The sequence below is a fragment of the Megascapheus bottae genome, chromosome 1 (assembly GCF_031878675.1).
Source record: "Megascapheus bottae isolate mThoBot1 chromosome 1, mThoBot2.hap1, whole genome shotgun sequence".
NCBI classification, from domain to species: Eukaryota; Metazoa; Chordata; class Mammalia; order Rodentia; family Geomyidae; genus Megascapheus; species Megascapheus bottae.
This window is the reverse complement of record NC_143509.1, coordinates 55542054-55568409: the sequence shown is the minus strand read 5'-3', so window position 1 is coordinate 55568409 and position 26356 is coordinate 55542054. Positions and strand designations below refer to the sequence as shown.

The following is a 26356-nucleotide window of genomic DNA, read 5'->3' as shown; positions in this document are numbered from 1 at the left end:
TTTTTTGTGCCAATCCTGGGGCTTGAACACATGACCTAGGTGCTATCTCTGAGCTTTTTTTTTTTTTTTTTGCTCAGTGCTAGTGTTCTACCATTTGGCCTAGTGCTAGCATACTTGCCTAGCATGCACCAAGCCCTGGGTTTGATTCCCCAGTACCACATACACAGAAAAAGCCAGAAGTGGTGCTGTGACTCAAGTGGCAGTATGCTAGCCTTGAGCAAAAAGTGCCCAAGCACAGTACCCAGGCCCTAAGTTCAAGCCCCAGGACTGGCAAAAAAAAAAAAAAAAAAAGAATCTTGGGGGTTATTGGCACGGTAGCTCACGCCTGTAATCCTAGCTACTCAGGAGGCTGAGATCTGAGGACCACAGTTCAAAGCCAGCCCGGGTATTAAAGTCTGTGAGTCTCTTATCTCCAATTAACTACCAGTGGCTTTTTAGCCTTGAGCTAAAGAGCTCAGGGACAATGCCCAGGCCCAGAGTTCAAGTTCCACGACTGACCAAAACTAAAAAGAACCTCGGGGACTTTCCTGCCTGGGCTAATTTTGAACCATACTCAAATAGGTGTTTAGATATTTTTCAGAGGGAAGATCAATTTTCAGATCTGATCAGAGTGATTAATGTTTTTCTTTCTCAAATCTCCAACAGCCTGAAGCTTCTCTTCCCTGCTAATTATACTCATATTTCCAGAAGATCCTTTTAAAATGTTGTACTTGAACAGGATAGAAATAAATCAAAATTTAAAAAAAATTCTTTTGTACCAGTACCAGATCTTGAACTCAGGGCCTTGTGCTTGTGCTCCATTATTTCACTCACAGATAGTGCTCTACAACTTGAGCCATACCCCTAGTCCAACATTTTGCTGGTTAATTGGAGATAAAGTCTCCTGGACTTTTCTGTCCTTAGACCTCAACATCTTGGGTAGATAGGATTAGAAACATGAGCTACCAGTGCTCAGCGGCATGGAAAGTTTTTACACAAGACACATGGAAGAGAGTTGTGCCACGGCCATCAAAGCAAGTCAACTTCTTTATCAGGCCTAAACCTACAACTCAGGACCTAAGCAGCTATCCTGTTCAAAGAGCTCTCTAGTGATTAAGTATAAAAACTATGAACCATTGGGTGGGAGTTTGGCCTAGTGATAGAGCATTTGCTTAGTGTGCACGAAGGCCTGGGTTTGATTCCTTGGTACCATATACATAGAAAAGATGGAAGTGGTGTTGTGGCTCAAGTAGCAGAGTGCTAGCCTTGAGGAAAAAGCCCAAGGACAGTGCTCAGGCCCTGAGTTCAAGCCCCAGGACTGGCAAAAATAAAAGTAAAGGAAAAAACTATGAACTATCTTAATTTTTACCAAATATCCTCAGAACAAGAGACACTTAGACAGGGCCTATTAGGCAGAATTCAGCTGTTGGGGCATTATTGCAGCATGAGAAATCCAGTGGTTGCCACTGAGAGGCTAACTGGGTGTCTACACTAGATTCAAGATGGCAGCAGCAAGCCTCCAGGTAAGGGAGGCCTCTGTATAAGCTCTTTTCTGGGATTTCACTAAGCCAACAATAAAGGAATTTTTCAAGCAGTTATATTGGATATAAAAACAATAACAAAGAGTTAGAAGCAAAAGAGCAGATGACATATGACCCAAGAGACTTGCCTGAGAAAACTCAGTCCAAGTCAGTTTCAGGGTCACACGAAAGCCAGGGTGACCTTTGCAATAGATTCCCTAAAGGCTCAGACAGTGCTGGTACAATCAAAATTAGGTATAAGGAAGTTGCTGAAATTGGAAAGGCTGGTGGAAACCGTATGAGAAATGAATGTGTCTCAGGAAGGAGAGACCATAGCTGCCTGTGTCCAGCTTGCCAGCCTTAACTTGGGGCCTTACACTGCTGCTCCCTGGTTGGATCCTACACAGGCAGCGAGTTAGCATTCCAAACAGATAAGCTGGGGCTGTGGCTCTCTCCCAGACTTCAGGCACCTGTACAATTGTCCTTCACCATCCAGAGAAGACTGTTGTTCACCTCTGGAAAGGGAACAACAGAGTACCTCTGTTCTCAGCGACGCCAGGCACAGTTAGGTATGGTATAACCATGCAGAGAACAAGATCATTTTGAGAGTATGTGGCTGCTGGAACCTGGGAACTCCATCTCTAGCTCCACCCGGCCTTCAGAAATAGAGAGTCAAGCTTCTCTCCTGCACAGGAAGTACAAGGTCTTCCTGTGGAGAGTCTGACCAGCCCAAAAGAAGGACAAAATGCTGGTTGTGGAGCTTTGCCAGCTTACCAGTCCAGTCAAAGCTCTCCAAAAGAAAGTAAAAGAGGCAGGCTCGATGGTGCCAGGAGCTCACATCTATAATCCACTTACTCAGGAGGCTGAGATCTGAGAATCACAGTTCAAAGTAACTCCAGGCACTAAAGTCTGTGAGACTCTTATCCCCAATTAATCTTCAGAAATCCAAAAGTGGCAGAAGTGGCAAGGAGACCTTGTGAGCCATAGAATGGTGTGAGATCTTAGAGAAAGGAAAAAGAAAGAGCGCTCCGAGTTCTGCATATGAAGTAAATCCAAGGCTACTACAAATTCTGCAAGTTCTCATAGCTTTGAGGACAATTGCTACATAAACCGCTGCACTGAGGAACTAGCAGCAGCAGCATTTTTAAGCAATGCTGATGAGAGGCAGAACTAAGACACAGAAAGTACTTTGAAAACTGCCCCACAGTAGAATCACCTCCCGTAGAGGTGTGAGAGAGATCCTGTACCTGAACCCAAACACATTGCTGAGGAAAACATACAAATAATGAGTCAATCTCCTCTGGAAGGCTTTGACAGAACCCAGAACCTCACAGCATAACAATCAAAAAGTTCAAGATGCAATCTAAAATTACTCAGAATAAGAAAAATTAGGAAAAATTCTTAGGAGAAAGAAAATAATCAGCGAATGTCATCTCCGTGTCTAAAATGCTTAGAACCAGAGTCTTGCAGTTAGGAATTTTTAAACCTTGAAATATTTGCACATGCATAATGAGATGTCTCAGGGAAATATACCAGTACTAGGGCTTGAACTCGGGACTTGATACTCTGCTTAGCTTTTCTCTCAAGAATGGAACTCTACCACTTGAGCCACAGCTCTGCTTCTAGCTTTTTGCTGGTTAATTGAAGAGAAGAGTGTCTCAGAGTTATCTGGCTTCAAAAAGTGACCTACAGGTGCCGGGAGTTTGGCCTAGTGGTTAAAGTGCTTGCCTATCATGCATGAAGACCCGGGTTCGATTCTTCGGTACCACATATATAGAAAAAAGCCGGAAGTGGTGCTGAGGCTCAAGTGATAGAGCTCTAGCCTTGAGGAAAGTCCAAGGACAGTGCTCAGGCCCTGAGCTCAAGCCCAGGACTGGCAAAAAAAAAAAAGTGACCTACAGAGCTCAGCCTCCTGAGTAGCTAGGATTCCAGATATGAACACCGGCACCCAGCAGGACTCTCAAGTTTAGACACACTATTTATTTGTACTTCGTGCATGCCTTATCCATACAGCATTTGGTATGATGTTTTTGGCGTACTTGTGACTGTGACCCTTCACGTGAAGGCAGGTGTGCAACTTTCCACCTATGGTGTCATGGAGGTGCTCAAAAGGTTTCAGATTTTGGTGCATTGTGGATTTCAGACTTTTGGATTAGGGATGCTCAAGCTGTAAGATGTTACTATCTGATGTGTCACCCCAAACCTTAGAAATGTCTGGAGAACATGACATCTAGCTCATGGGTAAATCTTGGAACGTTCCCTCTCTTGGATTCCCCAGGGGCCGGTTTTCTATCGTCAAGAAATGCATCCACAAAGCTACCCGCAAAGATGTTGCTGTGAAATTTGTGAGCAAAAAAATGAAGAAGAAGGAGCAGGCTGCCCACGAAGCAGCCCTGCTGCAGCACCTGCAGCACCCACAGTACGTGACCCTGCACGACACCTATGAGTCCCCCACCGCCTACATCCTCATTCTGGAGCTGTAAGTACACATGTCCTCCCTCTAGCATGATCCCATCTGCTTGGGTTACTGATTACCTGCAATGCACAGATAAGCCAGGTACACGTTATACAGTGGTTTATAGTTTACAAAATATGTATGTAAGATGCATTGTCTGCCTCTCGTTTTATTTAAACGTTATTCTCATTCTCTAGATTAGCAGATCAAGGATAGGGAAGGTCCTTACTTGGAGCTAGCTCTTTAAAAGCTAGGAAGTAATGAAACGGGGCTTGAACTCCTATTTTGCTCACTCCAATTTTCTTTCCTGAGCTTTGCTTTATTTTTGGTTAATACAATGCTGCATATTTGGAGGGGCATACAATGTGATTTTTCAATGCACATATACATTACATAAAGATCAAATTAGGATATTAATATATCCACTATGCTAAACAATTATTTGGTGTCAGGCTGGAGGCATGACTCAGGTGATAGAGGACCAAATGAGCCAGCAAGTATGGACTTTTGAGCTCAAACCCTAGAACTAAAAAAGAAAATGGCAAAAGTGATATGCTAAATTCATATGAGACTGCTTGTGGGCAAAGAGCTATGACTGATCAGAATGTGGCTGATATCTCTCTTGATGAAGGTTTGCAATGTAACCTGTTAAAGTGGTGTCACACCTTATTCCCTGTGAACAATAAAAGGTAAAAGTCAACAAAACAATATTTCTTAAACAAGACTCTAAAGGAACCAGGCACTGGTTCCTATAATCCTAGCTACACAGGAGACTGAAATCTGAGGATCATGGTTCGAAAAACCAGCCTTGGCAAGAAAATCTGTGAGACTTCAGTCTCTATCACTAGAAAATTGGAAGCAACATTGTGGCTTAAAGTGTCAGAACACTGGCCTTGAGCAAAAGAGCTCAGGGACTGGACCCAGGCCCCTAAGTAAAGCTGCATGACCGACAAAAACAAAAACAAACAAACAAACAAAAAAGACTATAATGGTTTCTTCCCTGAAACATCCCACCTTTGTAGGTTTATTTATTTTGATTTTGAACCAAAATAAATCTTGGAGCTTTTAAAAAGCTTTTTAAAGCTGCAAATGTTCTTTTTCTGTCTCTTCACAAATATTCCTTGCTGCTTCTTCCCCATTTTCAGAATGGATGACGGCCGACTTTTAGACTACCTTATGAATCATGATGAGCTGATGGAGGAAAAAGTAGCTTTCTACATCCGAGACATCATGGAAGCACTGCAGTACCTTCACAACTGCAGGGTTGCACATTTGGACATAAAGGTAATGACGTATGGATTGAACCACCTGAGTCTAACTTACCAGTCATTATCCTGAGAAAGAGAATTTTGAGTTCATTTGATTTATTTAACCTAGGATCCATCTGACTGTCAAAGAGAAACCAAGTAGTCACACAACTTAATGCATTTTTTCATGAATGGGTGAGAAGACACTAGATATATGATGACTTCCTAGAGGAAACCAACTAATGTCCCCTCCTCTTTCATGCTGCACACACAACACTTTGTTCTCCAAAAGAACAATTCCATCTTTTCTTGAATTGATGTGGAAGCCAAGGGCCTTTATAAAGACTCAAGGTTGGAAGTGTAGCTTAGTGGTAGAGCATCTGCTTGATACATGATCTTGGATTTGAACCCAGCACCAAAAACAAACAAACCAAAACAAATGAACAAACAAAAACCCAGAAGACCCACTTTTCACCCCCAAATGATCCTCAGAAATACATGCAAGTTTGGAGTTTAGTGGGTTCAAAAAGCATAGTTTGATGCTGCTATCAAAATTTTTGTTTTGGTGGGTCATGGGGCTTGAATTCGGCCTGGGCACTGTCCCTGAGCTCTTCAGCTCAAGGCTACCACCCTACCCTTGAGCCAAGTCCCACTTCCCGTTTTTCTAGAGGTTAATTGGAGATAAGAGTCTCAGGTCCTTTTGTGTCCAGGCTGGCTTTGAACACTTCCCGTTTTTCTAGAGGTTAATTGGAGATAAGAGTCTCAGGTCCTTTTGTGACCAGGCTGGCTTTGAACCTTGATCCTCAGATCTCAGCCTCCTGAGTAGCTAGGATTACATAAAAATTTTAAGGGCATTTTCCGTATACTATAGGGTTCATCAAAGAAAAGCAGTCTTTGTGTGTGTGTGTGTGCGCGCACACATGTGCACACATGTGCACACACATGCATGCACATGCACACACATCCCTGCATGCACATCCCCATGTGCTGGTCCTGGGACTCAACACCTCTTGCTCTCACTTGTCTGAATCATCCACTTCCAGCTTTTTGATGGTTAATTGAAAATTAGGGTATTTGGGAATTGTCTGGCTGGCTGGCTTCAAACTGTAATCTTCATGGCTTAGTCTACCAAGGACCTAGGATTACATGTATGAGTATTGGTGCCTGGCTATACAGCCCTGTTTAACTCATGATTTTCTGCTGGTAGTCAAAACAGACTTGTAGGGAAGATTCCAAGTTGACCTTTTGTAGGAATCTGTGAGATTCATTTCCCTATTTCAAGCTAGGCGTAGACAGGAAAACAACCCAGGACCCTTACCGGCTTTGGGCTTATTTCCTGGCAGGCTTTCCTCCCATTTGAACTCTGAGCTGCCAGTGAATCCAGGGGCAGGTAGGACGCGTGTCAGCTGCAAAAACCTATGGTAGTCTAATAGCCCGTGCCTGCTCTTCTTCCCGCCTCCCATGGCCCCTGCAGCCTGAAAACCTGCTCATCGATCTCCGGATTCCAGTGCCTCGAGTGAAGCTCATTGACCTGGAGGATGCTGTCCAGATCTCAGGCCACTTCCACATCCACCACCTGCTGGGGAACCCCGAGTTTGCAGCCCCAGAAGTGATCCAGGGCGTCCCTGTCTCTCTGGGCACGGACATCTGGAGCATCGGCGTTCTGACCTACGTCATGCTCAGTGGGGTGTCCCCCTTCTTAGATGAGAGCAAAGAGGAGACGTGCATCAATGTCTGCAGGGTGGACTTCAGCTTCCCCCAGGAATACTTCTGCGGGGTGAGCAACGCCGCCAGGGACTTCATCAACGTGATCTTACAGGAAGACTTCCGGAGACGGCCCACGGCAGCCACCTGCCTGCAGCATCCGTGGCTGCAGCCACACAATGGCAGCTACTCCAAGACCCCCCTGGACACTTCCCGCTTGGCGTGCTTCATCGAACGCCGCAAGCACCAGAACGATGTGCGGCCTGTCCCCAACGTCAAGAGCTACATTGTCAACCGGATGAATCAAGGGACATAGCGACCCCCAGCCCCCTCGGTCTCACGTGGACGTGCGAGGTGAACCGAAAGGAGACTGAACGCATCTGTACATAACCCTCTCCCTTCCTGTCCTCCGCGTGTTCTCTGGAGTGAGAAGCCCCCCTTAAACCTCGGCCTCCGTGGGAGTCAGGGCTGAGCAGAGAGGTCAGAGGCACCTTAAAGCCAAGGGCTTTCCAGAAGGTCATTGTGAAGAAATAAACACAGTCACAGCAAGTATTAGAAGAAAGGGCGACAGTAATGAGATAATTATCTGCCACACATTTTTAATTGTACATTCCAAAATGAGTGGGTTAAGTAGAAAAGAAAACCCATAAGTTCATTGTGGGGGGTGGGGGCATAAAATGTTCCTGACTTTGCTGAAAATTTAAGCAAAAAAAAAAGTTCTATTTAACAAAGATGTCAACTATTGTGATTTCAATGATTTAGATATAGTTTCTTAATGGGATGCATAAACACATATAGTAAAGTAGGTCTCATTCAGGTTTCAGAGTTTTATAATATAGAGTTATATATGAAACCAATCCTAAATAACTTGGAGTGCTCTAGTTAAGACAGTAATTCATTTAATTGAAACATTACATTGTTTTGACTAAGCACAATTAGATGAAAAGTTTTTTAGAACATTTTATAATTCTTATATAGAAATCTTTTACCAGAACCTGTACATTAAGAGAAAACAATGTTACCCTTTTGCAATCTGTGAAAAAAGACCCTCTCCCTACTCTGGGTCATGGGTTATTTGATTAAGATAAGTTGATAGAGGAAATGCTGCCTCTGGATTCACTGGCAGCTCAGAGCTCATCTGACAAGAAAGCCTGCCAGGAAATAAGTCCAAATCTAGTAAGAACAGTGGGTTATTTTTATGTCTACATCTGGCTTGAAATAGGAAAATGAATATTACAGGTTCTTACCAAAAGGGCAAATGGAAACCTTTCCTACAATTCCTCTGAACAAAGTGTCAGCACTTTCTGATGTCGTCTACACTGTAGACTATAGTCCTCAGAAAGTTGGCTTGCTTTATTTCTAACCCCTCCTGAGGTGACGGGGTGCTTATTAAAAGGAGGCAGCCATATAAGCCTTTTAAAGGCCTGGTCCTAAGTCCTTTTTTGAAGCCATGGAAAACCTGACCCATTACTCTAGCAGGGTCTTCACTAAGACTGCAATAGCTATCACAACTCAGCCACCTAGACTTCTTTGGACAGAAAGGACTAAGTATATTTTAAGATCAGTGCTGCTTTCTGGTGTATATTCTCCTTATCAGATTATTAACTGCCCTTTCTTGGGTGGGAAAGAGGTTAAACTGGGCATTTCATGTTTGTTGTTGTTTTGTTTGGGGGAGCGTTTAGAAGAAAAAGAGTTCTCTTTGGTGTTTCTACATGATCCATCCTTTGTTTTCTAGAATGTGTTTTGTAGATTGCTTTTATGCGAAGGATACTCCAAAATTCTAATGTTTATTCAGATCAGATTTTCTCCCATGAAGGGAATTGGGAAAAATTAAACTCATGTGGCACTGAGGTACAAGCAGAGAATTCATGGAAGCAAAACTGCAAATTTACTTCAGTGAAAGAGAAAATGGTGGAAACTAAACCTGAATTGTAGCCTAGGAAACAGTTCCACAGGGGAAATGGAGAACTGAGCATGCTCATCATTCTTTTCCTTTGGTTTCAAGGTCAGATTTCTCACCCATCCTCCATTTCATCCTGTCCAAGATTATAGATTAATAAGTTAGTAGAAAGTACAAGCAATAAGACTAGATAGCGCATAGTACTTTCGGGATTAACCAAATATGTAGAGACTGACTTTATGTAGTTTCCGAGTTTTCAAATGGCCCTGGATCATCAGACCCTCCCTCAGGGCTGTCTAACCTAATGCCATGATGTGTATATACACACAACACGATATGATGCTTACTAAAAACTCTTTCAGTGAACATAACTTTATTATGTCATATAGCATAAAAGCAGAAAGCCTAGTACACAGAGCTTGTCATGGGCCAGATTGGAGGCTCCGAGGTGTCTAAGAACCTGCAACGTGTGGCCTGGCAAGTTCTTCACTGTCCATTGTGGCAAACTTGGCTAAACAGCTTCCTGTGTCGTCATTCAGAATAGTTCCAACAGGATGAGGTTAGGCTCGAGCCAGACAGGACCTAGTACCAGTGGTGCCCAGATGTGAAGGAGGGCAGTGTTGAAATCATACTATGGGGTAGACAGATGACAGAATGTGAGTCGGAGCCAAAGCTTTCCCTTCAGCTTTGACATCAGAGTTAGGGTGACCTAGATGTGGGTGACATCCAGATGTAGGGCTGTATGGAATTCCCCCCGAGTACCCACATTGGAGAAGACAGAAACGGGGGATAGAAGAAGGAGAAGTAGTCTGATGTTAATTGGAGCCAAAGTACAATCATTAGACTAGCAGGAACTTAAGAGAATCCCTAAAAGATGGTCAGTATATTTTATATAGTTTGATAATAAAGAAATTGAATAGAGAATCTCTCTATCTGCAAAACTCTTGGTCCCTCCAAATAAGGACAAGATAATGGTATTCATTCAAGAATTACCCGTAAGGAGCTGAAAACAACCAGAAATGCTTATGAGCTGGGTGTGGGATGGGGAGTTGAGGTTGCTGTTTGGGCAGCTGTGGTGGGACGTGGGGGGTGGGGAGAGAGGATTAGGGATCCATCTCTCCCTAGTACCTGACTGTTTTGATAGGAGGTTTTCTCTTATCAGGAGAGAAGAGAGAAAATGCAAAAGAAAATAGTTCACTTGTGCTATAATGATGGTAGCTGTTAGTGGGAATGAATTTCCAGCCGAAATGGGAAAAACAAATGCTGGTTAAAGTGCCAGTATCCATTGCATAGGGTTCAGAGATGGGTAGAGAAAGAAGGGAAAGATCAGGGCAATCCAGGATCCCTGGTGAGAGGAGGATCATTTCTTGCATCTTTTACATTTGTTTCAGATTAAATAGATTTATATCCACTTACAGATGAATGTGGTTAAAAGTATTTAAGAAAATAAATTGTAATGTTCGAGATGTCTTTCAGGTCTCCCTAGCCATAGCCAATGTCAGAGGGAGAGGCGGGGCAGAGGAGAGAACTGGCTTCGTGCTTTGTGCTTTGCAAAGCCTTTATAAATAGCAGTGCCTTTCAGAGGGGAGGATAGGAGACGCAGAAGTTCTTACATTTAGATTTACTGATATGGCAGTATTTTTTTTATTTTAACTTATCTTTTAACTCAGAACATTTGACTATAGAGTGGGAGCAGGAATTCTTGAGTTTTAACTTCAATTATTCCAGATTCAGCCTTCCTTACAGAAGCTCTTTTGCTGTTGTTGTTATTATTATTATTATTGTTGTTTTTCCTGCCCCAAGTGTTACCATTGATAAAATGGGAATTGGTGGGAAGGAAGAAGGACATTAAGCTCAAAAGTGTACTGAGAAACATTCTTTTTCACTGAGAAACATATATGATGTTTTGTTTTTCTTAAGTGCTATACACTGCCAGTACTAAGAATTTTATTCATAGTAACTTTGAACATTCCAGGTTTTCAATATTTATGTCTTTAGATACCATTTACAAACCCATGGGGTTAAATCCTGTAAATTGCTTTTAATGGAAGTGCCAGGTAGGTGCTTTTTGTCTAAATGTTACTTAGTCTTATTCTATTTTTGACCTTTAATGGCTTGTCTGCATAAAAGGGTTTGGAAAGCTGATTAGGTCTTAAATGTTCAGCACCATTAAAAAAAAATCTAGTATTTCTTATGGCAGACACGAAAAGTAAGATGCCTTTTACAGCAACTGCTATTACCATTTCTGTAAAAATGGACAGAGAAAAACATAAACATACTCTTTCCTCATTGGAAGGGCAGAGAAGTAAGAATAAAACATCCTTCTATATCACAATTCTTTCTTCAGAGTCCCACGAGTTAGAAGAGGCAAATTAATGCAAAACAGGTGTAGAAATGAATTGAATAGCTGGTTTTTGGAGGGACATTTTAGTTCTGCTTTTCAGACTGTTATGTCTTTCAAGAATAGCATATAAATTGTCTCATAGTCTCAATGATTTTAGCCATTCCTTTTTTTTTTTCTTTGCCTATGTGGTAGAACACAGAAACTTCTATTTGTGAGAATATGAGAGACCAAAAAGATATAAACCAAATAGTGGTTATTTCTGTGCATTGACTGAAACTTTGTCCTATGCATTTGATAGAAGAGGAAATTTTTGGAGCATCAATACCTCTGAAGTAGGACATCCTGATTCTGAGCAGATAATGTTTGCTACTGCATGAGTTGTGAGGAAGGTTCACCATATTCCTTTCACTCCCTTGCACCTCTGTGGAGTCTGGATAGACACACAGCATGTGAGTTTAAAGTGAGTTTATTTGTGAAGCAGTGTCATTATTTTCTTTGTTATTTAAAAAAACCGAGGGCTCTTTTGGGAGTGACTAATTAGACCCAGGCTAAGCTAAAGAAAGAACACATTCATATTCCATCAAGAAAAAAAAAAGATGCTACTATGTGATTATTTATTCTCTGGAAGCAGGAAGTTTCTTAAACTGTTTCATTTACTCTACAGGGTTCAAAAGGGCTAAAAATCTGTCCATATACTAGATGTTAAATAGAAACTGCTATTCATGTGAAAAATCTATACAGAAACAACACTGAAATATCATAGAGCCATCTGTTTTGGAAAGGTATTGCTCCCTTTCAATAGATATTGAAGTTAAAGAAAAAGAAAAAAAGTCACCCTTAATACAACATTTCATCCTGGGGCGGGGGGCATTTATTGAAGGCCTGAAGTTAATGCTCACAGGCTTTTATTATGCTTTCCTGTCATCCTGTTGAGACATTCCAAAACATGGTCAGATTTAATTTTCATATATTTGATAAAATCATGGCTTAGTGAGGTAATTTACTTTGATAAAGCTAGCTGAGAAAAGGAAGAATGGGAGGAAAGTACAAATGACGATTCTAGGAATACTATCTCCTCAATTTTAATTGGACCAAGTTAATTTGCTAGCCCAGGAATAGCCAAGCAGGGGAATTCCATCCAAAACTAAGCCTACATTGTGGAGAATATAGAGATGTTTCCTGTGTGTGACCTGTAGGACTGTGGCTATGAATTACAAGTTCACAAAACATACACCATCCCTTACTAACTTAAGCCATATCTTTCATCTGTATTTGATTTTTTTTTTTATCCTGGTGCTTTTGCTTCTTTTTTATGCCAAACCAGCCTACTCTATGAGGGAGGTGAGTCAAATTAGTGGCAAGACAAACACAAAGACTGTGAAAAACGAAACACACTCTTCCAAATGCAATCTCTTCAGAGAACAGTAGTGATCAAAGTGCAAACCGTTGGAAAACATAGATATATGTACATCTGTACATGTATATAGTGTATATTATGTATGTATATGTTATTGCTCATATGCAGAAATCTATCCATTTGCAGACAGTTTAGGTGGGTCAGTTTTTCTATTGGAAAACCATTGAGGGCCATTCAAAGCCATTAGGGATAATATGTGGCAAATAATATGGAAATAATTTGCTATCTTTTGAAGTCCATCAGCCAAACTGACAAAGTGTGAAAAACAATGAGACCATCATTTGCACTGTTCTGTTTACCTGGCCTCAGAAAAAAAAAAAGCTGATTTGAAAACCACATTAACACCTCTTGGTTTTGAGTGACACCCTTCCTCCTCTTCTCCTCCCCTCAAGTCTTTTAAGAATGTGTGGTGGGCTTCTCTGGCCATTCAGATAAAGAGCCTTATCCATAAGTGGACAGGTTTCCCCATAGGAACCATTACACATATACATATAAGTACATACTTCCATCAGGCTTGTAACAATTGACTGAGAATCACTCCACAGTATTGATATATAGTTCTATATTTTCAAGGTGCAGAAGAATTCCACAGCCTTAATTATTTCAGTGTCTTGCTGGTCTGCCTTAAGTGTATCTTTTGGGTTTTTGGTTGCTTCATTATTTAAAAATTTTTCTGCAGTTGTTCATTTTGTATGTATACAATGTCATTTTGTAAAGGTAGGTTGTAAATATTTTATTTGTAAGTCAAAATCATTCCTGTGTAATGTAAAGTGATAACCTGCTGTCTTGTTATTACTACAGTAAATGTTATAAGTTATAGATGAAACTTCAAATTGTACATCTTACATGTTATGCATTCCTATAAATATACTATACTAAAGATGCTGTTGTTGTTTGTCTTCTTTCTAATTAAAGTCTTTCTCTAAAAAGAAATTAGTATTTTTTCTCATCCCCAAAATATATTGAGGCCTCTGACAAGCTAAGAAAATTACATTATTATAACAATATTTGCCCAGTATTTTAGAAAGTCATTTCATGTGCAGGGAATTACATTATTATAACAATATTTGCCCAGTATTTTAGAAAATCATTTCATGTGCAGGGAAGGCATTTTGGCAGTCCAACAATGCCATGTGTGTTATAGCCCTTGTTCTGATATTCCATGTGGACAGGCCATCAGGCTGTATCTTGCAGGTTTGTATGTCCCGGTATGGGCTTCGGACAATAACCTATGCAAACCATCAGCTTTGATTAGCCTTTCAGCGCCAAGGGCTCAGGCTCTGGAGACCTGGAGGCACTGCTTGGCCTAGCCTGTCAAAGGGGACCTCCTTCAATGTGCATTTGTGTGTGTGTGTGTGTGTATGTGTTCATTTCAACAGACTACTGCATCCCACCTGGATTTTCTCCCCCAAACCCTGATTTCCCTTGCAGGAAATTTGTGGAGCAGTCCCCCCAGGGCTTTTAAGGCCTCTGGGGACACCAAAGCCAGATGAGTCACTGTGGATTTTCCAGCAGATGAGGTGGAACACAGGTCTCACCTCGATTTCTCTGGAGGTTAACACCTGTCTGGAACTTCCTTTAAAGCTGCTATGACGCGAGGTGTCATGAAAGTTGTTATAAATCTTCAGATAGTGGACATTGACCAATATTCAGGTAAATATGGCCGGTTTCAGGAAGTCACAAATGAGCCTGCAGCAAGAGCGGAAGAGATGGTGTGCAGCACTGATCCGCAGTGACCAGCCGCAAGTCACAGAAAATGCAGACACAGGGTATTAAAAGAATGAAGGAACTGCCAGTTCACCACCAAGAAGAAAGTGGTTAGAAAACTGCAGTTCCATGAGGGAACTATTTATTCTTTTTTAAAACTGTTCCTACTTTTTGTCAGTCTCATTATTCAACAATGTAGTTTCAATTGTATGTATTTATTCTCATTATCCTTTAAGAGTTTTATGAATACAATGTACTGATCAATGCCATGCCTTTCAACATTCTCACCCCTTTCCCTATGCACCCCTCCCCTCCTTCTTCATTTTATAGGCTGTACATTGGATTGCATTTTCCCCCCTTCTCCTCTTCATTTGTCTACCTTTTCCGCCTCCATCCCATCCCACCCCTTGCAAATACTTACCTCCTGGTGTTTTATTTTGCTGAACTTAGATTTTGGATTTCTAAGGAATTACACTATTTGAGATTTCCCTTGAATCTACCATGTTTTAGCTAATATATTTGTATACACTTGCATACCATCCAGTGTACTTACTGATAAGTTGATATTTGACTGATGTTTTCAAAATGAAAACCTGTGATTTTATATCACTGATTGGATGAAATTCACATTCATGGATTATTTTGATGTATCTCAATTGTTATCAGTACTGGGTGCTTTAATACATTGTATTTCTTAGCTGGGTGCCAGTGGCTCATGCCTGTAATTCTAGCTACCCAGGAGGCTGAGGTCTGAGAATCAAGGTTCAAAGCCAGTCCCAGCACAAAAGGACCTGAGACTCATCTCCAATTAACCACTAAAAACCAGAAGTGGCATGGTGGCTCAAGTGGTAAAGTACTAGGCATGAGTTGAAGAGCTCAGGGACAGCACCCAGGCCTAGAGTTCAAGCCTTACAACCAATAATATATTTTGCATTGAATAAGTTTGATAGTATCTTATTACATGCTATGAGAAGTTTACAACAATATTAATGTATTCAGATGATGACTAAAAATAATTGTACAATGATAGATAATTTCTTTCTATACCTGAAAATGCCAGTTATAGTTTCAATCTGGCATGTGTTTCAAAGTATTCAATTTATATTTGGTTGCCTTTGCTACTAAGCGAGTCTGTTTATTTAGATGAAATCATAATTGGCATTAACTTTCGTTTGAAGACTTGAGACTGCTTATGACTTAGTAAGTCATAAGCTTTACTTCTTGGTATTGTCTTTGTTTTCTCCATTCCCTTTTAATTTGCAGTTATATGTGTCTAAAACTTCTTTTTTTTGTTGGTTGTGAGGCCTGAACTCTGGGGCTGGGCACTGTCTCTGAGCTCAAGGCTCAAGGCTACCTCCCTACCACTTGTGCCACAGTGCCACTTCTGGTTTTCCAGTGGTTAATTGGAGATAAGAGTCTCACAGTCTTTTTGTGTCTGGGCTGGCTTTGAACCGTGATCCTCAGATCTCAGCCTCCTGAGTAGCTAGGATTACAGGTGTGAGCCATTCCTTCCCCTCCCCCCCATTCTAAAAACCCTTTTGTTGACTTAATTTCTAGCATTATAGGAGGAAAAGAAAAGTGATTATATAAAACAACAATCAGGATCTTAAAAACATCACAAACAGCTGGGCGTGGTGGCTCATACCTGTAATCCTAGCTACTCAGGAGGCTGAGATCTGAGGATCACGGTTCAAAGCCAGCCTGGGCACTAAAGACCACTAAAGACCACGAGACTCTTATCTCCAACTAATTACCAGAAAACGGGAAGTGGGGCTGTGGCTCAAGGGGTAGGGTAATAGCCTTAATCTGAAGAGCCCAGGGACAAGGCCTAAGCCCAGAGTTCAAGCCCCACAACCCACACACAAAAAAAAATCACAAACAAAGCAAACTGTCAATCACTGGCTCCAGATGTGCCTTTTCACCTTGATTAGCTTCTTTCTGGCAAAGCCTCTGTTTCCTTTTGGCTCCTTGGTAGTTGAACCTACTATATATGAGTAATATGTTATTGTATTATTTTTTCACATATAATGATAGGCCCAAATTGTTGCTTACAACCTTTTGACATGGAGAAAATTCTTTTTGTGTGCGTCTCCTACTATTTACAATACATTTTGCATATGTGAATTAAAAACTAAGAGCTGTGTAACTAAATTGTAGAAGGATTGTCCAAAAAGGTTGATATTAGACAATACTTAAGGTTTTTACACCTATTTTTCTTTATTTCATTATTTTGTGCCATATATAGACTATTTAAAATGAATACAGGTTAGAATTGTGTATCACATTGATCATTCTTTTTTTAATCAAAATTTTGCTGTTGAATTTCTTTGCTTTTTTAAATATATTTTATTATAATTAATAGAAGGGTTACATTCTATTTGCCAGATAGAAGATGCATTACTTCACAAACATTACTACCCTTTCTCATGTTCTTGTCCCCATTTCCCTCCCCCCACTCCCTCCACTCATCTTGTTTCCCCCTTCTCTATCCTATTTCAAATAAACAAATATGTTTATTTGTTTACATTGATCATTATTGATGCTACTAAAGCCTCAATTTCTTTCTCTTACTTTGAGCAATTTTTAAATAATGCTGTGCTCATAAAGAGTAACTGCTGAACTGATAAACTGAAGTGAATATTACCTGAGCATGATTCCCTAGTGGTCCTTTTAGATTCTTTTTTTAGTCGGTTGTGGGACTTGAACTCTGGGTCTGGGCTGCCACCTGAGCTCTTCAGATCAAGGCTAGTGCTCTGCCACTTAAGCCACAGCATGACTTCTAGTTTTCTGGTGGTTAATTGCCCATAAGAGTCACAGACTTTTGTCTGTGAGAGTTGGCTTTGAACCTTGATCCTCAGATCTCAGCCTCCTGAGTAGATGGGTCTACAGGTGTGAGCAACCACACCCCACCCTTTTGATTTCTTGATAATGGTTTCTTAAGCTCTGTTGATAAAGATGCCAGAATAAGCTTTAGGACATATAAGAAATCTTGGAAGTTTATGTAAGATGAATTCTATGATGGCCAGGCTTAAGAAATCTAATAACTACAGATGCTGGCAGGGATGTAGCCAGGAGGGATCACTACTACACTGTTGGTGGGAGTGCAAACTCATTCAATCACTATGGAAAGCAGTATGGCAGTTCCTCCAAAGACTAAGCATAGAGCTCCCCTATGACCCAGCAATTCTACTACTTGGCATTTACCCAATCGTCCAGAAACAAGGACATACTAAATCCACTAACACAACGATGTTCATTGCAGCACTATTTACCATAGCAAAGATATGGAACCATCTCAGATGTCCCTCAGTTGATGAGTGGTTCAACAAGATGTGGTATTTGTACACAATGGAATTATATGCTGCAGTCAGAAAAAAAGACATCACCCCATTTGTAAGGAAATGGAAAAACTTAGAAAAGACCATATTAAGTGAAGTAAGCCAGACTCAAAGAAACATAGGCTCAATGGTTTCCCTCATTTGTCATAATCAGTAGAAACCTTGGGCTCTCCTAGCAGAGATTTACAATAGAACAAAACCTAGATACATAAGGCCATATAGTATGACACTAAATGAAAGGACCTCCAGGATATAGAAACAAAAGCCATATAATGAGTGATTGCTGTCCTTAATGTACTATCTCTCATCTCTTTTGCTGTCCCTTGGTTATCTCATATTATTACAGTATTTCACCTTGTTATCTGATATACCGGATATATGTGTATTTGGTTATTTGAAATCAGATAGGGAAGGGGGGAAAACAAGATGAGGAGCAGGGGTGTGGGGAGGAAAATGGGGACCAAGTCATGAGAAAGGGTATCAATGTATGTGAAGTAATGTACCTTCTATCTAATGAATATAATGTAACCCTTCTATTAATTACAATAAAAAATATTTGAGAAAAAAAGATAAATTCTATGAGGCCAGCAAGCACCTCAGGACTCAGGTGCCCTGAGGAGGGAGCTTGACCAGATTGTGTGAGACTGGCTGGGACTTGTGCATCCCCAGGAGTTCAAGTTTAGGAAAGGTGCCAAGAGTTCCAGTCCTCTGTGCAACATAATCTCTTAAGGCCATGGGCACAGTGTTCTTCTCCATTCGGGAAGCTAGTCCTTAAGATAATTCCTTAGTGTCACCCAGGCCCTCTCCTCCAGCTAGCTCCATAGAGTCCTTCAACAGCCTTCTTGGCTCCCTTTCCTCCCCCAGCCTCCCCCAGTATGGTCCAGTCCAGCTCTCCCCCTCATCCATCTCAGCAGTGGATTGCTCTGGTCCCAAGGCACTCCTTGGAGTTCTAGAAGAAACTCAATGCTAGTGATGTCCTTTAAGGCTCAGCCTGACCCTAGCAACAGCCAGAGCTGCAGGGAGCTATGACAGAACCCAGGGCTGTCCCCAGGGAGTATTTTGGGCTGATCTTAACAGAAGTCTTCAGAATTGTGAAACTCACATCCTTACCCTTTTCTATGGGAACTCACAGAATGTACTGCTTGTGGACTCCTGGTCACTGTTTTTTGGGTAAGCTTTCAGTCAAGCAGAGGTTGGGTTTTTCTGAAAAGAGAAAAAGGCTTGCACTAACCTTTTTGGGACAGATGGAAGAAGAATATACGGTACCTCAAAAAGATAATCTCATGCAAGAAGAATATAAGAATATAAAGGCTGAGTTCTCCTTAAAGGATGCCAGTTTTGAGACAGACTCCATAGAATTATAGAGTTTGGTGGCAGCATGTTTAATGCTGGTCAGATCCAAATCTAAACTTGAAGTAGAAAAAATTCTTTCTAGAAAATGCTGTAGAAGAGAAATCTAAGAATTCTGAACAAAATACAGTGGTGACAGAGTTATTAGAAACAGAAGAGCACCTTGAAGATGTGTTGAATTTCTCACCTCACAAGTAGATGAAACAAAAACCAACTTCAGATCAATAATATACAACGTAAGGACTCTATCACAGATATTTGGCATGAAAATTCCCAACTTTGGGAAAGCCTACGAGAGCGTTCATGACAAGAAGCTGAAATACAGAAATAATAGGTGAGTGAACTTAGGAAAGAGAAAATGGCAGTTGAAAATTGCAAAGTCCATGCAGAACAAATTCTAAGTGATTAAGAAAATGAAATCAGAGCTCTTGCTGAAAGCATGCTAAAAGTGAATAATTGGGTTGTTCTGCTAGGAGATGTGACTTGAAGAGTAAAGTAGAACATGGTGCCTAGAACATCAGAACAAAGATGCTTTGCAGAAACTGGGATGGGCTGTTAATTTAAGTGCATCCTTACAAGCCTTAGAAAGAGGAAGAAACAAATGTATACACAGTTGTCTAAAACAGATAAACTAAATAAAAACCTTTCTGAGCATAATATCTCTAGATTGAAAAAGCAACTTTATGGGCTAAAATTGACCATTTTGAAATAGAGAACCCTGCTTCAGCAGAGATTTAAAACAATGACTGAGGAAGAAAGAAAAGTTTACGGGAGATTGATAGTTAAGGAAAAAATATTGACTAGAGATAGATGAGAAATTTTCTAAAGTAGAAAAAAGGCTCTGTTATGTACCTGAAGACCAAGACAGCCATAGAAAGTTAGTTAGAGGGAATGAAGAAAAAATGACAAAAAATGTTCTTTATTATCAAAGGTAACTAATTTTCTATGAGAAAATAAATACATGCCAAGTGGTTGGCAGCTGAGACTGCTGATAAAACCCCACAGATACTTAAAAAAAAAAAAGCAAGTGCAAGCTGGGTGTGATGACTCACGATTATGACTCAGGAGGCTGAGATCTGAGAATCGCAGTTCAAAGCCAGCCAAGGCACTAAGAAGTCCGTGAGACTCTTATCTTCAATTAACTACCAGAAAACTGAAAGTGGGGCTCAGGGACAATGCCCAGGCCCAGAGTTCAAGTCCCATGACAAGAAAAAAAAGAAAGAAAGAAAGAAAGAAAAAAAGAAAGAAAGAAAGAAAGAAAGAAAAGAAAAGAAAAGAAAAGAAAAGAAAAGAAAGAAAATGCCTGCAAGAGACAAAAATTAGCCAAACTGAAGTTTCAAAATGAACTTTTAGGAAAACATCCTTACACACTTGACACTCCAAGTACACGTGGTCCCATAGCAAAAGGATCACTTCCATCTGAGAAGAAGGCTTGTCTGAATCCTGCTTTTGTCAGGATATTCACTCAGTCAGAATAAGAGGCTTAAGAGATTCTGGCAATTCACCAGAACATCAGCTAAAGGAATACAGAGGAGGCTCAAGGCATGACAGGCCCATGGATGCACACACAGCACCTTCTGACCCTGAGTTCCTGTCACATCTGTGGAAAGAGGAACAAGAAATGTTGGCTCCTCCATCAGGCCACCTATGTCTTACAGATCTTATTCTAATTCTGCTGAGCTGTCTGAACCAGGATTCAGAAGTTTAAATGTAGGCTTAGTAGCTGTGTCTTCAGAAATGGAATCCAGAAGAAAAGATGGGAAAGGTGATCTTGTTCATTCTGATCTGTCTGATTTATCTCTATCTGTTTTGAGAAAAGCATCAGATCCTACCTTTACTCCTCTTTGTTGAGGTCCTTTTGGAACAAAAGACCAAAGGAATAAATATGTAGAAAAAGGGACCACTTTGCCGACCCCTCCTGAAAGGAACATATATGGACATTCTCCACAAGGGACCTTAATGGACTTTAATAGACTGCCATATCTTTCTTTCCAGTGAAAAATGACAATTTAGAGATGGATTCCCAGCATTCAGTTTCACCAAGAGGTGAATTCCCAGAGCCACTTTTTCCAATGGACGCAAAGAAAAAAATGAATGACACTGGGGTCTCCTCACCCCGACCTTGTCAAGCAAACATGAATGGACCCTCTCTTGATTATTTTCCAGCAAGGGATGCTAATAACCCATCACAGCCTTCTTTCCTAGTCAGCTCAAGGAAGGATTTTGGTCATTTAAGTCCACCAAGAGCTACTCTTCCAGATCTACACTTCCCAGCAGCCCCAAAGAATCTGTTCATGAGGAGGAGCCTCCTTCCACCACCTCCAAGTAACAAGAATGGACTTCACCAGATTGTTGTCTACTGAGAGGTTTTGATAGCTCCCCCACATTCCCTATGAGAAATAACTGTTCATAGACAGTTTTCTGCCATTCAACTCCTCCAAGAGATAGATTTTCTTGTCTACCTTCACATTCTCAAATTAGAAGTGCATGGGGGCCAGGAGTTTGGCCTAGTGGTAGAGTGCTTGCCTAGCATGCATGAAGACCTGGGTTCAATTCCTCAGTACCACATACATAGAAAAAAAGCCAGAAGAGGTGCTGAGGCTCAAGTGGTGGAGCTCTAGCCTTGAGAAAGTCCAAGGACAGTGCTCAGGCCCTGAGCTCAAGCCCAGGAGTAGCAAAAAAATAATAATAAATAAATAAAATAAATAAATTAGAAGTACATGCTTCTTGGGGTAGTTCTACATTCAAATAATGCTACTAAAATTCTAGAACAAGAATCAGAGACTTGTGCTCACTTCGGCAGCACATATACTAACATTGGAATGATACAGAGAAGGTTAGCATGGCCCCTTCACAAGGATGACATGCAAATTCATGAAGCGTTCCACATTTTTAAAATACAACATCCAGAAAAAAAAAGAGGAATAAGAGGTACATTCCAGGGCCAGGAGTTTGGCCTAGTGGTTAAAGTGCTTGCCTAGCATGCATGAAGACCCAGGTTCGATTCCTCAGTACCACATATAGAAAAAAGCCAGAAGTGGTGCTGAGGCTCAAGTGGTAGAGCTCTAGACTTGAGAAAGTCCAAGGACAGTGCTCAGGCCCTGAGCTCAAGCCCAGGACTGGAAAAAAAAAAAAGAGGTACATTCCTTAAAATAATGCCATATATGACAAACCTATAACCAGTATTATACTAAATGGAGGAAGATTGGAACCATTTACCTTAAAATCAGGAACTAGACAGGGATGCCCACTCTCTCCACTTCTCTTCAATATAGTGCTGGAACCCTTAGTCAGAGCAATAAGGAAAGAGAAGGACATCAAAGGGATCCACATAGGAAAAGAAGAAATTAAACTATCCCTATTCTCAGATGACATGATCCTCTACCTGAGTGACCCAATAAGCTACAATCCCAAATTCATAGAACTAATAAAGCACTTTAGCAAAGTGGCAGGATACAAAATTAACCTGCAAAAGTCAGTAGCTGTCTTGTACTCCAACAATACACAAACAGAAGGCAAAATCAAGAAAATGATCCCATTTGCAATAGCCCCCAAAAGAATAAAATACTTAGGAATTAACTTAACCAAAGATGTAAAGGAATTATTTAATGAAAACTATAAAAGCCTAACGAAAGAAATTAAAGAGGACACCAGGAAATGGAAAGACATCCCATGCTCATGGCTAGGGAGAACCAATATAGTGAAAATGCCCATACTGCCAAAATTGATATACAAATTCAATGCAATCCCCATCAAAATCCCAAAGAAATTCTTTACTGAAATAGAAGATATAATCCAAAGGTTCATATGGAACAAGAGAAGACCTAGAATAGCCAAAACAATTCTAGGCAAAAAGACCAATGCAGGTGGTATTACAATATCAGACTTCAAACTCTACTATACAGCCATAATAACAAAAACAGCATGGTATTGGCATAAAAATAGACCAGAAGATCAACGGGACAGAATAGAAGATCCAGAAATATAACCACATACCTATAGTCAGCTTGTATTTGACAAAGGAGCCAAAGATATACAGTGAAACAAACACAGCCTATTCAATGATTGGTGCTGGCAAAACTGGGCAGCCACATGCAGAAAATTAAAAATTGACCCTAATCTTTTTTTTTTTTTTTTTTTTTTGCCAGTCTTGGGCTTGAGCTCAGGGCCTGAGCACTGTCCTTGGACTTTCTCAAGGCTAGAGCTCTACCACTTGAGCCTCAGCACCACTTCTGGCTTTTTTCTATGTATGTGGTACCGAGGAATGGAACCCGGGTCTTCATGCATGCTAGGCAAGCACTTTAACCACTAGGCCAAACTCCCGGCCCCCGACCCTAATCTTTTGCCATGCACAAGCATTAACTCAAAATGGATCAAAGACCTCAGTGTCAGACCAGAAACCTTGAAACTGCTACACGATAGAGTTGGAGAGACAGTAGAACTCATAGGCACAGGCAAAAACTTCCTGAACAGAATCCCAGGGTCACAACAGATTGGAGAGAGACTCAATAAATGGGACTACCTAAAAATAAAAAGCTTCTGCACAGATAAAAGCACAGCTACTAAAGTAGAAAGACAGCCAACCAACTGGGAAAAGACATTTACCAATAATACTTCTGACAAATGCTTAATATCCAGTATCTACAGGGAACTCAAGAAACTAACCCTGCCCCCAAACCCAACAAACCAATCACTAAATGGGCAAGGGAACTAAAGAGAGACTTATCAAAAGAAGAGAAAATGCTCATCCATGGTCATAAAGGAAATGCAAATAAAAAACAACCCTAAGATATCACCTTACTCCAACAAGAATAGCCAAGATTTTGAGCTCAGACAATGACAGATGCTGGCAGGGTTGTAGAGAAAAAGGAACTCTGCTGCACTGCTGGTGGGATTGTAAGCTAGTTCAGCCACTCTGGAAAGCAGTGTGGCAATTTCTCAAAGAACTGAAAATAGACCTTCCCACGATCCCGCCATACCACTCCTGGGCATCTATCCTGAACATCATAACCTAGGATATGATAAGGACACCTGCTCAGCTATGTTCATCTCTGCACTATTCACAATAGCCAGGCAATGGAAACAATCCAGATGCCCTACTGCAGATGAATGGATACAAATAATGTGATACACACACACACACACACACACACACACACAATGGAATTCTACATAGGCAACAGAGAAGATAAAATAATGGCATTTGCAGGGAAGTGGATGAATCTAGAGTGAATCATTTTCAATGAGACAAGTCAAGACCAAATGAACAAAAGACGCATGGTATCCTTAATATATGGCTATTAGATCCAAACAGTACAAGAGCAAGGACTCATTATTCACATATCCAATGCTATGGACATGGTATTGGAAATATAAACACAACTACATAGACATAAAAATGTATGACTTTAGGGGCTGGGAGTTTGGCCTAGTGGTAGAGTGCTTGCCTAGCATGCATGAAGAAACCTGGGTTCAATTCCTCAGTACCACATACATAGAAAAAAAGCCAGAAGAGGTGCTGAGGCTCAAGTGGTGGAGCTCTAGCCTTGAGAAAGCCCAAAGGCCAGGGCTCAGGCCCTGAGCTCAAGCCCAGGACTGGCAAAAAAAAATTTATGACTCTATAGACATAATGTTTTATTACATAGATTAATATGTATCTATGACATACAAACCCTCAGCCTAATTTTAATTATGTTCTAAAATCTAAGTGCCAGTGATTGTATATAGAGCTTTCTTTCCTCAATACTTGTTTGTTAAATACGTCATTTGAAATATGATGTAAAAATCAATGTTAATAAATTCAATAAAAAATAGATTTGACAATATATAATTTCAAGTGAATTTCAATGTAATTTTGACTTAATCTAATTTTCAATTTAAGCAACCATTATTATTACTTATATACTTTCCTCAAATTGAATCAATAGAAAAACAGTATTGGAAGTGACTTCATGGCTCAGGCAGTAGAGCACTAGCCTTAAACATAAAGAGGCTTAGAGACAATGCCCAGACCCTGAGTTCAAGCCCCACAACCAACAAGCTAAAAAGAGAGAAAGAAAAAAATACAATATTATGGACAGTAATTTGAGTCCCACAACTGACAAAAAAGAAAGAAATACAGTATTATGAATAGTAATTTGAAAATTGGTGATTTAAATGTGAATCTTAGCATTTACATTTAATTTTATTGGTAATATATTTTTCTTCCTTTTTATTTGGGACTATATATCTTTTGATACTATTTATTATTGCATATACGGTAATTGAGGTATTATTCATGTCGTCTTGATATTCTTAATTTGAAAAGCTGTACTTTTATGCCAAGGAATGTATGAACTATAGTCACAAACATTTGTAAAAGCAACTTCATACTTTTTTTTATTGTTTGGATAATGTATAGAGGGGTTACAGTTACATTCGTCACCTGACGGATGTAATATGTGCATTACTTCTCACACATTGATACCCTTGCTCATGTTTTTTTCTCCGTTTCCCTTCCCCCACCCTCTCACAATCATCTTGTTCCCCCCTTCCCTTTCCTATTTCAAATAAACAAATAAATATATATATAAATATATATATAATATACCAGGTAACAAAGTCAGACACCGTAACAATATAGGATTAAGCAAAGGGCAAAAAAAAAAAGAGAAGAGAAATAATATAGTACATTAAGAACAACAATCACACAAGATAAAGCTCTTGTTTCCATATCCTAGAGATCCTTTCATTTAGTCTCATCCTATATGACTTTATATACCTAGGTTTTGAGCTATTGTAATCCTCTGCTAGGAGAGTTCTAGATGTGTACTAATCAATACAAATGAGGGAAACCATTGAGCCTATATTCCTTTGGGTCTGGCTTACTTCACTTAATATGATTTTTTTCCCCAAGTCTTTCCATTTCCTTACAAATGGGGCAATGCTGTTCTTTCTGGTGGCAGCATAGAAGTCCATTGTGTATAAGTGCCACAACTTCTTGATCCATTCATCTACTGAGGGGCATCTGGGTTGGTTTCATATCTAAGCTATGGTAAATAATGCTGCAATGAACACCGTTGTGCTAGTGGATTTAGTATGCCCTTGTTTCTGGACGATTGAGTAAATGCCAAGTAGTGGAACTGATGGGTCACAGGTGAGCTCTATGTTTAGTCTTTTGAGGAATCACCATACTGCTTTCCATAATGGTTGAACAAGTTTGCACTCCCACCAACAGTGTAGTAGTGATCCCTCCTGGCCACATCCCCTCCAGCATCTGTTGATTTCTTGATCATGGCCATTCTAATTGGAGTGAGGTAGAATCTCAAAGTTGTTTTGATTTGCATTTCTTTTATGGCCAGAGATGTCGAGCATTTCTCCATGTGTCTATAGGCCATTCTTATTTCTTCTTCAGAG

At 40.4% G+C, this 26356-nt stretch overlaps 1 protein-coding gene and 1 non-coding gene across 14 annotated transcripts in view; both read left to right on the top strand.

The window, feature by feature from the left end:
• The window catches only part of Kalrn (kalirin RhoGEF kinase), a 598249-nt gene extending 588145 nt beyond the window's left edge, over window positions 1–10104 (top strand). For 7 of the 13 annotated variants that reach the window (XM_090345067.1, XM_090345058.1, XM_090345042.1 and 4 more), the window contains exons 58-60: window positions 3778–3978; window positions 5100–5238; window positions 6676–9868. In XM_090345067.1, the coding sequence (XP_090201193.1) occupies window positions 3778–3978; window positions 5100–5238; window positions 6676–7221 (886 nt within the window). In that variant the 3' untranslated portion in view covers window positions 7222–9868. Of the gene's footprint in view, window positions 1–3777; window positions 3979–5099; window positions 5239–6675 lie in introns of all 13 variants that reach the window. The other 6 variants (XM_090345024.1, XM_090345076.1, XM_090344999.1 and 3 more) reach the window with 2 other exon arrangements.
• An 11644-nt stretch (window positions 10105–21748) lies between these two features.
• Window positions 21749–21855, top strand: LOC150069225 (U6 spliceosomal RNA). Its single transcript, XR_016538668.1, has one exon. It is a non-coding gene; the product is annotated as a U6 spliceosomal RNA (small nuclear RNA).
• Window positions 21856–26356: the final 4501 nt, after the last annotated feature.